General features: G+C 43.8%; 1 protein-coding gene across 6 annotated transcripts in view; it reads right to left on the reverse strand.

The window, feature by feature from the left end:
• Positions 1 to 15399, reverse strand: part of LOC110496231 (collagen alpha-1(XI) chain) — a 50134-nt gene that overhangs the window by 18058 nt on the left and 16677 nt on the right. The window contains exons 6-33 of one of the 6 annotated variants that reach the window (XM_036952790.1): positions 13133 to 14326; positions 9784 to 9903; positions 8171 to 8377; positions 7177 to 7230; positions 6946 to 6987; positions 6782 to 6844; positions 6574 to 6648; positions 6277 to 6363; positions 5980 to 6036; positions 5741 to 5794; positions 5454 to 5507; positions 5123 to 5176; positions 4776 to 4829; positions 4445 to 4498; positions 4173 to 4217; positions 3923 to 3976; positions 3148 to 3192; positions 2959 to 3012; positions 2721 to 2765; positions 2368 to 2421; positions 2102 to 2146; positions 1873 to 1926; positions 1727 to 1771; positions 949 to 1002; positions 600 to 707; positions 418 to 471; positions 264 to 317; positions 58 to 102 (exon numbers count right to left, since the gene is read on the reverse strand). In XM_036952790.1, the coding sequence (XP_036808685.1) occupies positions 58 to 102; positions 264 to 317; positions 418 to 471; positions 600 to 707; positions 949 to 1002; positions 1727 to 1771; positions 1873 to 1926; positions 2102 to 2146; positions 2368 to 2421; positions 2721 to 2765; positions 2959 to 3012; positions 3148 to 3192; positions 3923 to 3976; positions 4173 to 4217; positions 4445 to 4498; positions 4776 to 4829; positions 5123 to 5176; positions 5454 to 5507; positions 5741 to 5794; positions 5980 to 6036; positions 6277 to 6363; positions 6574 to 6648; positions 6782 to 6844; positions 6946 to 6987; positions 7177 to 7230; positions 8171 to 8377; positions 9784 to 9903; positions 13133 to 14326 (2925 nt within the window). Of the gene's footprint in view, positions 1 to 57; positions 103 to 263; positions 318 to 417; positions 472 to 599; positions 708 to 948; positions 1003 to 1726; positions 1772 to 1872; positions 1927 to 2101; positions 2147 to 2367; positions 2422 to 2720; positions 2766 to 2958; positions 3013 to 3147; positions 3193 to 3922; positions 3977 to 4172; positions 4218 to 4444; positions 4499 to 4775; positions 4830 to 5122; positions 5177 to 5453; positions 5508 to 5740; positions 5795 to 5979; positions 6037 to 6276; positions 6364 to 6573; positions 6649 to 6781; positions 6845 to 6945; positions 6988 to 7176; positions 7231 to 8170; positions 8378 to 9783; positions 9904 to 13132; positions 14330 to 15399 lie in introns of all 6 variants that reach the window. The other 5 variants (XM_036952789.1, XM_036952791.1, XM_036952792.1 and 2 more) reach the window with 5 other exon arrangements.

The raw sequence follows: 15399 nt of genomic DNA on the forward strand, positions 1-15399 counted from the left end.
TGATAATCAACAGTGTTATAGATAAGTGGGATTGAGAAGAGTAGAGTAGAACTGTACCGTTGGTCCTCTTTGTCCTCTGGGTCCCAGCTTTCCAATCAGACCCTGAAGAAACACAGACTCCGTGAGACAGACACACAGGCAACATCAGCGTCAACTCCGGCGCAGTTGGCGTTATACACGGATTACGTCGCGCGCAGTACATAGCGTGACAATTTGACTTGACAGCGGAACAGAGTTTTAATTCCCGTCGTTAGCAACCTTACCCTTGTTCCTTTCTCGCCGTTGGTCCCAGGGAATCCTGGGAAACCGAGGGAGCCCTGAAAACACATGAAGCATTGGTTAACCCAGCTTCCATATTGTCAGTCCCTTTAATAAGCTAACGTGTAATTGTTAGAAGGAAACCAGGGTCGACGTTACCTTAGGTCCAAGTCTTCCAGGATAGCCAGGAAGTCCAGGGACACCAAGTTTACCCTGCAATCAGATACAGTCATCAATGACCCTATGACGAACCAATCAAAATGACAAAAACTAGCCAACCAGGTAGATGTGTTATGAGATAAACCAACGTCTGTTCTAGGGAATATGAACCCTCCTCTCACCTTCTCTCCGACCAGGCCGATGGGTCCAAGCTCGCCAGGGGGGCCAACGCGGCCCTTTGGCCCCTCGGGACCGTCCTCTCCCCTGGGGCCGGGCACTCCACCCTCTCCCTGTCAGCAGGAACACACATGGAAACAATCAACACTGGTACAGAAAACACATGCGCATCAATTAAGGGCAAATCAATCCATGAACCTAAAAATTGTAATTCAATTGTATAAAAATAACCACAAGATAAAAAAAAAACATCCCAAATAACTGTGCAACATTTAACATGACCTTGTAAAACAAGACATAATACTTGAATACAATTATTTAGAGGAATCATTTAATAAACTAAATGAATCTTACTCTCTCCCCCTTGACACCAAAGTCTCCTTTGATTCCAGGGAAGCCATCTTCTCCCTAAAAAAGACAACTGAGGTTAAGCTAAAAGGCTTTATATTTATGGTCAATCAAGCGTTTCATGTGGCGACTCAAATGCACAAATTCAAATAAAGTCTTTCTGTGAACTCTTACAACATAAAGAATGATGGAAATGTTTGTGGAATCATATGAAAAGTACTAAACGCCGTATCAATGTCTTCTCATGTTAAGGTCGGCGAGAGAGACAAATAACTTGACACCTGTGTGGCTTTGCTGTCTGAAAGTCTTTCCCAGTACGCCCCCTAGTGGTCCTAAACTAAAAGTACTGGGGCTGACTTTGTTGTTCACAAAATAAACGTTTGTGGGCTGAGAGACATAACTTTACAACATTTCTAAAGGTATGTCCATCAGTCCAACCCAAATTCTACCATAAATGTTTAAGAGGTGTTCACCCACGGCATTGCTGTCATCTTGACACAAGACCAACACTGTACACCACTTTTAACACCCCAGCATCAGTACTCAAAGTAAGGCTACTTCTTTGACTCTTAATCAATGTAGTCCTGCCCTTGAGCTGTTGTTGTCTATTCATGTTCTGTATTATGTCATGCTTCATGTTGTGCGTTGGACCCCAGGAAGAGTAGCTGCTGCTTTCGCAAACAGCTAACGGGGATCCTAATCAAAACTACCAAAATAAAATAGGATGTTTTATTGTCACATATACTATTTGTCAATCAGTGATACACTGGATGAGGTCACCTACCTTCTCTCCTTTGTGACCCTTCAGTCCACGGATACCTTGAGTTCCCTGCAATTACAACACGATTAGGAGGTCAGTCATTAATCAGGCATTATCGTCACAAATGAATAACATTGAATGACGATTTTTAGCCACAGCACTAAGCTCACCTTAATGCCACGAGGGCCAGGATAGCCAATAGTTCCCTGAGGACCGTTGGGGCCCTGTATAAAGATAGGAGAGAGGGTTAATGGTGCACTACCTCACACAAAGACACAACCGTGTAAGACACAACAATTAGGCGGCCATCTTGCATATGACGCGGTGGGGTATTTTGGTGGGGAAGTTGACTACATTCTATCAATACTTTGCAGGAGAAAGATGACTAGAGGAACTCACCTGGTTTCCTTTGGTGCCAACAGGTCCCTCCTTTCCTGGGTGACCCTGTGAGGGGAAGAGAGTAGCAGAGGTCAAGAGAGGCACGGGGGCAACTTCAATTCAACATGTGCTGATCACTTACTCTTACCACTGTGTTCCATGAAAATGCAATAAAGTGCTTTCATCTCAAGCTAAAACGACCGCAGATCACCAGTAACGTTTTCATTGTTCCATTAGAACATGCGGTACTGATGAGTCCAATATAAACCAGTGAGATTGGGACTTACAGGGGGGCCGTCGGCTCCGGACATGCCTGGCAGACCGGGTTTCCCTGTGGGGCCCTGGGAGAGGAGACGAGAGGAAAGGCGTGAGCTGACCGGCTTACTGACGACAGTACTGACAACAACATTGTCATCAACTAAGAAACAAAGTAAACGATACACCTTCAAAATTAGATATTCTGTCTCCTTAATCGTTCCTGGCTAAATTCCTATTCTGAATAGGACGCGCCATGGCGTTCCGCTGGTGGTGACATGTTATGGAGACAAACGTCAAGCCGGTCGGACACTGAATATCTGTATGGAGGTTCATAACGTAGTAATTACACACACCACAGTCATGGATCACTCTGTTATTTTACCTTTTCTCCTGGGGGCCCATGGGCTCCCTGTGGTCCTGGCATTCCCTGAAACAATCACATGTCATACGGTCAGATCTGGTCAGAGATCAGATTGATGCAATACCACAGATTACAGTTGTAACCCTACAACATTGTAAGGAGAAGACAATGAGAATAGTATAATGAGTTCTTTTCAAGTGTTTCAATTAGCTAAAATCTGTCCCCAATGACGTGGCCCCTGCTCTGCGGCATCTCTCACCTGTGTTCCTGAGGTACCCTGCTGCCCTGGGGGGCCTGGCTCTCCTTGGGGACCCTGAGAGAGAAAAGGGGAGCGAGGAGGAAGAGAGAATAGATGGTTTGAGGCTTTAAGAATCGTTTGCTCTCAATGGGAATACACCAATATGTCCACCGAGGACAAGAGGACGGAAAAACATTCACTGTCACTGACCAGGTTTCCTTTAGGACCGTGGGGCCCGTCGTTTCCACGCACACCCTGAGAGAGGAAAAAGAAAATAACACATTGAATAAATAGAAAAGATTGCTAGTTATCAATTCAGGGTAAACAACACACATGACCTTAAATAGCCTGCTACAAAATTACTGTCTAGATGTGTACAAGTGAGATGAGCACGACCCTATACTGTAGGGCCGTTTTAGGGACTGGCATGAGGGTGATGTGGTCTACTGGCACTGTTCCACTGTGGTTCCAGGTCATATAGTTGCCTACTTTAGGGGTGTTTAGTACTTCCAGGGGTAGTATGAGGGTAAAGGAGTCATTCTGGGAGATAGTGAAACTATCCCAGTGCAGGGTTTGCTTGGTCATGGTAATGTTTTAAGGGGCACTGTCATTGGCATAATTTTGCATAATTATAGCTTATTTTAACCTAAAAAAGGCTTAATACTAGTAATTGATCTTATTTCAAGATATTTAACTTAATACTACAATTAATATAAAATATATTTTGTTTTATCTTGAAATAAGACACATTACTTATATTAAGCCTTTTGTAGGTTAAAATAAGCAAAATTATCTACCAATGATGTTAGATAATTGAGTTTGTTACAAAAAAATAAGAAAATAACACAAATGTTAAGTTAATTATCACTCAATATAAGATATTTAGGCTTGGTTAGATTTTACTTTCTGCAGTGTAGCTTCACAGCCAAGTGGTTTTATGAGTGAACCTGACATTCCAATGTGGTGCACCAATGTGTGTACGTACAGGAGGTCCGGAGATTCCGTTCGGACCTTTAGGACCGAGCAAACCACGAGGTCCCTAAAGACAAGAGCAAATCAACACGTTGACTTAACACAGAGAGAAGGAGCCTGGAACTGGTCAATAACCAGCAAGCTAAAACAGCTAGTCGCTATAAACAAACATAATACACCCAAAAACATGGAATGGTGACGACGGTAGTGAGCCAATGAGCCAAAGGAGCCAATGTCAACGGTAGTGTCAGAAACACACTCACTGGTTCACCTGGAAGTCCTCTGGGTCCGATGTCTCCGTCGTCTCCCTGGGAACAACAGACACAGACAGACAAAGGTGAATGACAGAGACAGAATGTGAGGAAGGAGGTTGACAGATAAACAGGATCACGTTAAAAATGAAGGTAAACTCAGTGTGTGAAGTTATAGGTTAAGTGGCCACTGTAGTTCTGGCTGATAGACTCAGAGTTGTACGGATCTCTATGGGGACATGGGACTGATAGGTCCATGTCTGATGTTACGCCAAACTACTTACCCTCTCTCCGTCCTCTCCAGGACCTCCTTGGGGTCCCAATCCTCCGGTATCACCCTAGAATGGTGGAACAGAGAGGGAGGGAAAACAAATTAAACAACAGCATGCTTAACCACATATCTATTTCACTCTGTTTTCTTTGATTTGATTGGACAGGATCCTCCTTCCTGGTTCATAATCTTGAGTCACAATAGATCCAGACCGAGTTGGTTGGTTTTCCCAATCCCTTGATGTAACACGATTTCCATTCATTTGATAATCAACCTCTCTTTGATGAGTCCTCTACTATATTTCTAAGGTGGTGTGCTGTGTTGACCTTTGACCTTGAACTCACCCGGTGTCCTTTGTCCCCAGGCAATCCAGGCAGGCCATCGAAACCGCGGTCACCCTGCCAGAGACAGACACGTCGTGTAAGGTGGCGGAGAAAACGAATTAGAGCACAGTAGCAACAACACAATACCGTGGCGTGTTCGAGACACAGTTGGAAGTCTGAGTCACATACAATCCACACTGAGAACGGAAAAATATCAAATGTGACCTGAACCATGTTTAAAAAGCAGCCCACATGCAAAGTGCTGACCACACAGAGACAGTTTCAAAGAAATGCGTGATCATAGAAACAGAATTGGGAAGAAAAGACACAAATGATGTTTACAACGAAACTAGCAGCTGAGAGCTTGCCTTAGGCCCACCCTCTCCTGGCATGCCCCTGGCTCCATCAGCTCCAGCACGACCCTGAGGAGAGAGGGAACCACAGCGTTCACATCTTCTGTCACAGAATCTAATCTGCATGGCTGTAGACATAGCACACCACTTAGCGTGAAGTAATGTACTGGCACGCATACAAGCAGTATGCACGTATCAACATTGGAAGGTAGTCATAGAGTGAATCCGAAAGGGCACCTTATTCCCTACGAAGTGCACTACTTTTGACCAGGGCGCATACGGAATAGGCTGCCGTTTCGGCCGCATCCGTAAAGACAGTCACGGGGATCAGACGGCGCTCACTTACCCTTCTTCCTGATTTGCCGGGAGGTCCGCTCAAACCCTGTGGTCCTCTGGGGCCCTGAAGAACAAAATAGATGTCTGTGATGAATGCCTGTCTGAATTGAGTATCAATAATAAACACATACAGAGAAACAGTCTCTACCTCCACTTTACAGTTGAGGAAAAACAACCGTCTCTTTGGAACTGACCAGCACTACAGTGGTGTAAAGGAACCTACATAAAGCCCGTCTGTGGTCAGAGCCAGACAAGGGGAAAGAGGTCCACGGACGTGGTTCTGGGATATCTCTTTACCTGAGGTCCAGGATCCCCACCTTCACCCTTCAGCCCAGCACTTCCAGGGGTACCCTGAGATAGAACAGAAACCATCATTACTGCGGAGCAACACACAGACGTCCGTCGAATAGCCCAGCCACTCTGTTTCCTTCATCTCCTTGACGATCTGGGGGACCATCAGTATATGGTCAATATTCTGGCACATCGTTTGATTGTGAATGAAGGAAATGCGATGGAGGAAGGGTGACGGTACACACCAGGGGTCCTGTGCGTCCAGTGTAGCCCATTGGTCCGGGTGGTCCCTTCAGAGCCAGCTAGGAGAAAGGAGAAACAAACAAGATGTCAGCACTTACCCATTACTCAGACTATTCTTGAACACACGCTGAAGAACAACATGAGAACCTCTTAAAGAACACTGCCCGAAAGAGATTGTGTTCAACCTGCATGTTGTCCTGATGTTGTGTTTGTTAAATCATTTTGGGGTGTTTTGTCGAGCGCGCTAAAGCTGTGTGATAAACCAGTGGGACGGACAGTGTTAACCTCTCATCACTCACCCTGGCCTGAGACAGAATGGCCTGAGCCTGGGCTTCCTGCGCTGAGACCATAGGACCCTTGTCACCTCCACTGCTTCCGAAACGGAACTACAGAGAGGGAAAAAAATGGTCACCAAATACAACATCTTCAACCCATTGTCCTAATAGGAGGAGTAAATAATACTGAGGTGGAGCATGGGAGGGAGGATTGAAGGGTCAATGAGAGAAAACAGAGTGAGAGAAGGAGAGGGACAGAAACAGAGGTCAGGAGGTGATGTAAGGGTGGGTCTTGGAGACGATTGACAGGAGGGCACTCACGGGCAGCATGACGGACGTTCCAGGAGGGCCTGGCACCCCATCGGCACCAGCGATACCAGCCTTTCCAGGGAGGCCCTACGGGAGGAGAAACCAGCACAGCCCAGTCAGCCTCCACAACAAGACAACTACATCTCAACCATCGACAAACCCGGATAGAAAATAGAACTTTATCAGAACCACAGACATAAATATAAAGATTAAGACTCACCCTCTCGCCAGGATCACCGACAGAGCCAGGAGGGCCAGATGGGCCATTAGGTCCCGGGAGACCCTAAGAGAGAAGGAGAGGATGGTGGGGCGAGTACAGTAAGTAAAGGTGTTCTATTCTACCAGACACAATTCAGTAGAAAGAGGCGGACGAAGTGCACTTACTGCCTGTCCCTCTGGTCCCGGAGGTCCCTCAATCAACATACCCTGTGAAGAACGCAAAAACACGGAGAGTGTGAGAGAGGGGGTGGCATTTAAAATTCTTCCCATAGAAATCCCAAATGGAACGCTAAACTGCTTCTTGTGAAGCTTATGGTGGTGCCCCCTGTAGATGGGGAGGTCACAGTGCACGGGAGTAGCTAGAATAACTCAACGACAACGTGAATGGCAACTCACAGGCTCAAGGACAGCAGGCTCTCCCTTCTCGCCTTTTACGGCGCTCACTGAGGCCTGAGGAAAACACACATGTAACCCACAATACAGCACAGTCAATGCATATGCCTACAGACCCGACACACACTCCACCAAGAGCTTTGGTCAAACCTGCCGGCGTGACGTGCAGCCAACAGAGTGAGGTAGAAATAATCATAGAGGTGGGAAATAGTCATAAAAGCAACGACATGAGGACAGTTGGTTCACACGTGACCCTAAGGTAGCTCAAAATTGTTCTATGGCACGGCCCTTGGCGAAATGAGCTGTTGTAGCGTTTGTTTGTAAAAGCAAGGGGACTATTTCAACGGTTATCCATTTCTCAATGGCATCGTTACATAGGACATTTTGTAGCTCCTTATCAAACTGAATAAATTAATGGATCGTAATCAAGTTACAGGAGACATGCCTGCAAATGATGTGCGCTGGGTTGATAATACCAACATAGTGTTAATGAGAGATACATTCAGTGCAGACAGAATATATACCGGGGGTCTTTACTACTAAAGGCAAAACGAACAGAGTGGGTTTGAATCATAAAATGATTGCCTGAAAAATATTGCTTTTTACAAGGTTGTAGAAGCAATAAAGTTCACCTGTTTTTATGTCTGAAGTATTGTAATCGTAAGAGTAGTCTAAAGAGACCACAGTGTCTACAAGTGTAGAAACAAATCATGTAAGTCCAGCCCCTCGTTGGGCGCCAACTTTTCTCACAAAAAAAGTCTTCAGGGCATCCTTCCCTCAGGGTCGACCTATAACCTCAAGCTTAATAGCAAGTCCAAATCAAGCCATACACATAGAGAGGCATTAAAAACAAATGAGATCCGAGCCAGATCATTTGCTGCGCCTTTAGTACCTCTTTGTGTATGCATACTAAGTAGAGTATACACCGAGTATACACAAATCATATTTCACATCCTGTTAGGATTGAAATCAAGACTGTGGAAGCGGAGTGACTTACGCCTCCCTCGTCTGTCACAGCGGACAGAGCGGGGCCCATGTTGCCCCCGGTCTCTCCCTCAGGCAGGGGCTCGTTGTAGTCCTTGTAGGAATAATCATATTCCTTCATGCCCAGGTCTCCGGTCACATACTCCTCCTCAGTAAAGGCCTCGACCTCACCCCCTGCCTTGGCCAACTCTACCTCCTCTGCCACCAACGTTCCCTCCACCTGGGGCAGAGCGATGACGGAATGGAGGTGCCAAAGAAGAGAAAAAAAGGAGAGATGGAGAAAGAGAGAAGGGATAGGAAGAGAAAGAGAGGAGGACGAAGAGGATGACCGAAAAGAAATCCAAGATATTGATGAAAAGTAAAGTGACAGTAATGTCAATAGAGGGAAAAGGATGACAGTGAATGACAGATGAAGAAGCAGAGAGATATCGGGAGAAAAGGAGACGGCAGAGAGTGTGGTAAGTCTTACCTTTTGCGTAACACATACACTGACAAAGGGACATAGAGCATAGTGACACCTGGTGGACATCAAAAGAACAGCCAGTTCTTCAGGTAATTTCCTCACCAAAGCATGGAAAGCTTAAGGCTTCATGAATTCATTAAGGGCCTCCTGGTCTTTCTGAGGCCATCATCTCTTACACATGTAGGCTTACAATAATGCCATGTTTCCACCAAAGCTTTTCTGGTTTTTCACCAGCTTGTGTGTTTGTGTCTAATGATTGAGTTATAGAAAAGAAAGTAGAATAATTGTGGGCTAGCAATACCCTAATAGGTCATACAGTATAATAGTTTCGTTTTTAAGACTCACTGACACAAACACACAATGGAGGTGAAGCACCCCACTTTGTGAAAACAAAAGCTGCTGCTATTTTGCAAAGCTATTAATACGTTATTTTATCTATTCAACTTACCACTGCTGGTTATGTAAAACATTTAGTAAAAGAGCCGACATTGGTTATATAGATAAAAAATGACTGAATAGAATGCTGGCTATTGAAATAAAGTAACCTATTTATTTCGATGTTTTACCATTTCTTTGAAGATAATAATGAAAGAATATATTCCTATAAAATAAAGAGGACATAAAACAGAACTGTGAGGAAAGAGTCACACATTCAGGCTGATAGGGCTGAGGATAGCCACTATAATTCCCTCTCAAAATGCAGTTAGATATGCTGTCAAACGAGAATGCATGATATCCATTCCTTTGTTGTGTATATCAAATATTCTTATGCGACTCTCATTTTCTCAAGGTTTTTTGTTCTCATTTCAAGACGAAGTGTGTTATCAAATAGAATCTTGATATGAGAACTAAAAATGATCTTGGGTTTAGGGAAAATGAGAGCCACGTGAAAATGTTTGATAGGCCAAAATGAATGTGGTGCATTCCTCTTTGAAAAAGTGTGGCATGTCTCATAGCAATGGTGGCAATTTTTGGTTAGGATTGTTATAGTACGCGACAACTTGATACACTACTTTGTTAAACTACTGGATGGCTGGGCTCACCTCCACATAGAAATTAATAGGAAGTATATAATAGTAACGAATGTGTATTAACTTTAGCTGGGGGAGTCTTTTGAACTAGTGTGATGGCCTTCTCCCACTGTTTCGCTATGTGCGGTTTACCTGGCCAGTGGTCGCTTCTTGTCCAATCACCTCACTCTCTGGCTGTAGGACCGCCTCCTCATAATAATAATCCGACTCTGTAGGGGTGTGGCCAGCCTCAGAATTTGCCGTTTCTACATCCTGATTGGTCAGTTCAAGAAGAGGTGGGGGGGGGGGACCAAGTTGGAGGTAGGCAGGTTTAAATGAGAAACGGTGGTCAGGATCATGACTGATGTTTTTAAAGAAAGGACGAGACACATTACAGGGGATGTTTGTCAGGTAAAAAGACAAAACAATGAGTTTTGCCAACGAGTTCTCTGGCAAAACATGTTTTCAAAGTGTAGAAAATACACTTTGAGTTAGAAAGACATTTTCGCAGTTCAAAAAATCTTGACGACTATAAATGTTGCCATCCGCAAGATTTAGGAAATCATCGAGATCAACTGTCCATGCTGAAATGTCTTTCTTGAATTCCCTGAACAAATTCGACTGTAAAAAGAAAGCCACAATGCCATGACAGGTTCATGAGGCCAAGTCTGCTCTTCTGCCGATGTCAGAAGTTTAGAGAAGGCCTCAACTTGACAAATCCTGGTGAGAATCGATGATCACTGTTATAAATGGTGGATGCATATTTTGTTCGGTCTCCTCCGTGAAGTGGGACAGACTTTAACCAGAGACACGGGAAAAGGTTTGTACCACAAAAAGCAGCCTCACAGAACAAGTTCAACTAGTTCCAGAGGTATTTGCAATAACTAAATAGTTACTCGTTTTCAACACTTATCTGAGAATTGTAATACATATGGTTTCGACATTTCACCTTCTTTTGTTGAGAAACCATCTTAGCGCTTCATTACATTAACATACTCACCCATGTGAATAGTAATCGAGCCAGAGGTCTACGGTGTACACGGAATGAAGTTGAACTGATACCTAAGCATGTTTAGCGTGCTTAATTTCTGTGAGACTGCTTCAATCATATTTAACTCAAATATGATCAGGACAAGGACCCCAGTCTTTGAGTGAACACACGTTTTGAAGAGAAGAAAAGACAGAGAGAAATGGGAAACATGTTGTTGTGCGGTCTGCAGATTGTGTGGGTAGGTACGTTTTCCTGTCTTCAATTTTCCGTGTAAGAAAGACATGCACACAGCTCATTATTATTTCGTTATTATTTCATGATAAAAAAAATAAATAAAAAAGAAGACAACAGGCCTTGTGTGAACGTTGAGAACAGATTCGGAGTTTCAGGAGCGTTGAAGGAGAGTTTGTAAGGAAACGGAGAGGAGACTGTACAGGTAGCCATGCGTCAATATGACAGTCTGTTACACCGCTATATCATATAGGTTCTCACCATCATATAGATATATAAACGGAAGAGAGGGTCCAGGTTGATATGGGCCAACTTCCTTTCTGAGGTCCAGGTTGTCCACCACCTAGGTTTTACACTAAATTCTATAGTGGTTCGGGGGGTTTCAGTTGAAAAAGCATTGCAGTCACAAAACCGTCAAACTCTGCATCTTTTAGCTTTATAGATTTGTAAATCCAAGATTTGTAAATTATGATATGTATAATTTAGACAAGTATAAATCAGGTAGTTATTCTATAGATATGACTATGAAACAAATAAGTCACAGCTTTGTAGTATTACTGTAATCTACAGTGCCTTGCGAAAGTATTCGGCCCCCTTGAACTTTGCGACCTTTCGTCACATTTCAGGCTTCAAACATAAAGATATAAAACTGTTTGTGAAGAATCAACAACAAGTGGGACACAATCATGAAGTGGAACGACATTTATTGGATATTTCAAACTTTTTTAACAAATCAAAAACTGAAAAATTGGGCGTGCAAAATTATTCAGCCCCTTTACTTTCAGTGCAGCAAACTCTCTCCAGAAGTTCAGTGAGGATCTCTGAATGATCCAATGTTGACCTAAATGACTAATGATGATAAATACAATCCACCTGTGTGTAATCAAGTCTCCGTATAAATGCACCTGCACTGTGATAGTCTCAGAGGTCCGTTAAAAGCGCAGAGAGCATCATGAAGAACAAGGAACACACCAGGCAGGTCCGAGATACTGTTGTGAAGAATTTTAAAGCCGGATTTGGATACAACAAGACTTTCCAAGCTTTAAACATCCCAAGGAGCACTGTGCAAGCGATAATATTGAAATGGAAGGAGTATCAGACCACTGCAAATCTACCAAGACCTGGCCGTCCCTCTAAACTTTCAGCTCATACAAGGAGAAGACTGATCAGAGATGCAGCCAAGAGGCCCATGATCACTCTGGATGAACTGCAGAGATCTACAGCTGAGGTGGGAGACTCTGTCCATAGGACAACAGTATATTGCACAAATCTGGCCTTTATGGAAGAGTGGCAAGAAGAAAGCCATTTCTTAAAGATATCCATAAAAAGTGTTGTTTAAAGTTTGCCACAAGCCACCTGGGAGACACACCAAACATGTGGAAGAAGGTGCTCTGGTCAGATGAAACCAAAATGTAACTTTTTGGCAACAATGCAAAACGTTATGTTTGGCGTAAAAGCAACACAGCTCATCACCCTGAACACACCATCCCCACTGTCAAACATGGTGGTGGCAGCATCATGGTTTGGGCCTGCTTTTCTTCAGCAGGGACAGGGAAGATGGTTAAAATTGATGGGAAGATGGATGGAGCCAAATACAGGACCATTCTGGAAGAAAACCTGATGGAGTCTGCAAAAGACCTGAGACTGGGACGGAGATTTGTCTTCCAACAAGACAATGATCCAAAACATAAAGCAAAATCTACAATGGAATGGTTCAAAAATAAACATATCCAGGTGTTAGAATGGCCAAGTCAAAGTCCAGACCTGAATCCAATCGAGAATCTGTGGAAAGTATTAACTTAAGGGGGCTGAATAATTTTGCACGCCCAATTTTTCAGTTTTTGATTTGTTAAAGTTTGAAATATCCAATAAATGTCGTTCCACTTCATGATTGTGTCCCACTTGTTGTTGATTCTTCACAAAAAAGTACAGTTTTATATCTGTATGTTTGAAGCCTGAAATGTGGCAAAAGGTCGCAAAGTTCAAGGGGGCCGAATACTTTCGCAAGGCACTGTATGTAAGTAATATACCCATGGTGAAGGTATGTATCGTTGTGTGAAAAAAAATATTATCTGCGCACCAAATGTGTCTGAAAAAAAAGTCTAAACTCTTAGACCTAAAACTTGGCACTAAAACTATTATCCGTTTTAAGCAGACACTTCAAGTCTGCTTGTTGAACGGACATTTGCAGTAAAATCTGGATGGAGAACGACCTGGTTCCCAGAAGGGAGAGGTGGAAGATACAGCTCTGGACTGCCACCACGGGCTCTTTGTTTGTACCTGTTGATAACCGTTGCCCGGTTTCTTCTTTGGTTTTTCCGGCACAGGGACAACGGTGCCACTGAGTGCAGTCTTGCCAAAGGGAGGCATTTTTTGGGTCATCGATTTGATGTTATTTACATCAAGCGCCACCTTGGTTTTCTCTGGCAGCTCTTTCTTTGGTGCAGGTTTGGTGAAGGGAGGAACTTTGATGATGACCGACTCTGTTGGTTTGGCTTTAGTGATCTCGGTTTTTACTACTTTAACTTTGACTTCGGTTTCTGGTTTTCCTGGTTTCACTTTGCTGACCACAGTTTTTTCTATTTGAACTTTGGTGACTTTTCTTTCTGTCGGGGCTTTAGTGGTTCCAGGTTTGGCTGCTCCTACACCGTTGCCATTAGCTTTTCTGTAACTGCCGCTTTTCCTATCACCATTAACTTTCTTATCCTCAGCAGTTTTACCGTTGCCATTAACTTTGGCCTCACCTTTTACTTTCTTCTCAACTACAGGTTTGGCATTGCCACTGACCTTGGAATTACCATTTAGTTTCTTCTCTACTACAGGCTTGCCATGGACTTTTTTTCCACTGCCATTTTTGGTGGCAGGTGTAGGCTTGACCACTGGTGTGACTGCAGTGGGTTTGATCTTGGCCAGGAGGACTTCAATTGCAGTTGGTTTGGCTTTGGCTTGTTTGGCCGGGGAAGGCTTGGCTTTCGTGGGCTTGGCGGCAGCAGGTTCGGTTTTAGCTAGTTTGGCTGTGGCAGGTGTGGCAACTTTGGCCTCAAGCTTGGCAATCTCTGCTTTCGCAGGTTTGGATGGGGCAGGTTTTGCCGCCTTAACTACTACAGGTTTTGCAGCCTTAACTACTACAGGTTTTGCAGCCTTAACTACTACAGGTTTTGCAGCCTTAACTACTACAGGTTTTGCAGCCTTAACTACTACAGGTTTTGCCGCCTTAACTACTACAGGTTTTGCAGCCTTAACTACTACAGGTTTTGCAGCCTTAACTACTACAGGTTTTGCAGCCTTAACTTCTACAGGTTTTGCCGCCTTAACTACTACAGGTTTTGCAGCCTTAACTTCTACAGGTTTTGCCGCCTTAACTACTACAGGCTTTGCCGCCTTAACTACTACAGGTTTTGCAGCCTTAACTACTATAGGTTTATCTGCCTTAACTACTACAGGTTTGCGTTTGTCAGCATTGCCATTGGCATCCTTCTGTCGTTTATGCACATTGGTTGTGTTGTGTTGTAGTTTGTGAGGGTGGGTGGGTGTTGAGAGAGGAGAGGTAGAGAGATACATTGGGGGTGGGAGGGGATGAAGGGACAAGGGATGGATAGAAGAAGAGAGAAAGACAAGGGTGGATGTTTTGAGACAATGATTTAAAGATAGCTTAGGCTTGGGTGATTAACTGAGACTGTTCTGGCATTACTGGATACAGCAGAAAGTGGGCATCTATAAAAAATAATTTGTGTCAATGTAGCACAGGAAAGATGGGAAATAAGCATTTTATAGCCAATTGAAACCTTGACTAATCGGAACAGGGTAGGAATGTAGTTATTTGCCAACGGCAACGCTCAAATTACAACAGGGGTCCGTGTAGAAGGATCTTTTGGCAGTCAATTTAATACCGTGTGTAGCCTAATACTCAGCACGTACAGTACTGATGGATGCTGATCTCTCCAGTAATGCCATTCTCCAGATTAAAAAAAGCAGCATCTCTGTGCTAATGAAAACTGGAACCTGTGGCTGGCGGAGGCACTGGGGATATAACGGTCAGGTAAAGCTGTAGCCAAGGACACACTGAGAAGCCTCTGATGCACTGAGCCGTCCAACTGCAAGAGAGCTGTGAGCTCATAGCCACAGGGAAGCAGCAGCACTGCGCAAAAGTTAGTTTGACTGGGGCGTGATCTGATATCGTGACTAGATGAAGGAAATACACAGATGGGAACAGATATATTCAAATGAAAGGCAAATACAAAAATATGTACAGTTTGTATGCATATATGTAGAGAATAGCTCATTGGACATGCTATGGGAAACATGTATATTACACATAATGAGATATTGACAACAAAGGGATAATATAGCATAAAAAAGGGACATTAACAAACAAGTATTTAGACAGGCAGTGAAACCAAGACACAGAGAGATTCACAGACAAATGGGCAGACGGGCATATTTAAACTCATAGACAGACTCATTGAGACCTTAAATTGACCAAACGACAGGTAGACCGATAACACAGTCAAATATGTGGACGCATGCGGTGACCTTTATACATACGA

This window comes from Oncorhynchus mykiss, chromosome 18 (assembly GCF_013265735.2).
Source record: "Oncorhynchus mykiss isolate Arlee chromosome 18, USDA_OmykA_1.1, whole genome shotgun sequence".
NCBI lineage: Eukaryota > Metazoa > Chordata > Actinopteri > Salmoniformes > Salmonidae > Oncorhynchus > Oncorhynchus mykiss.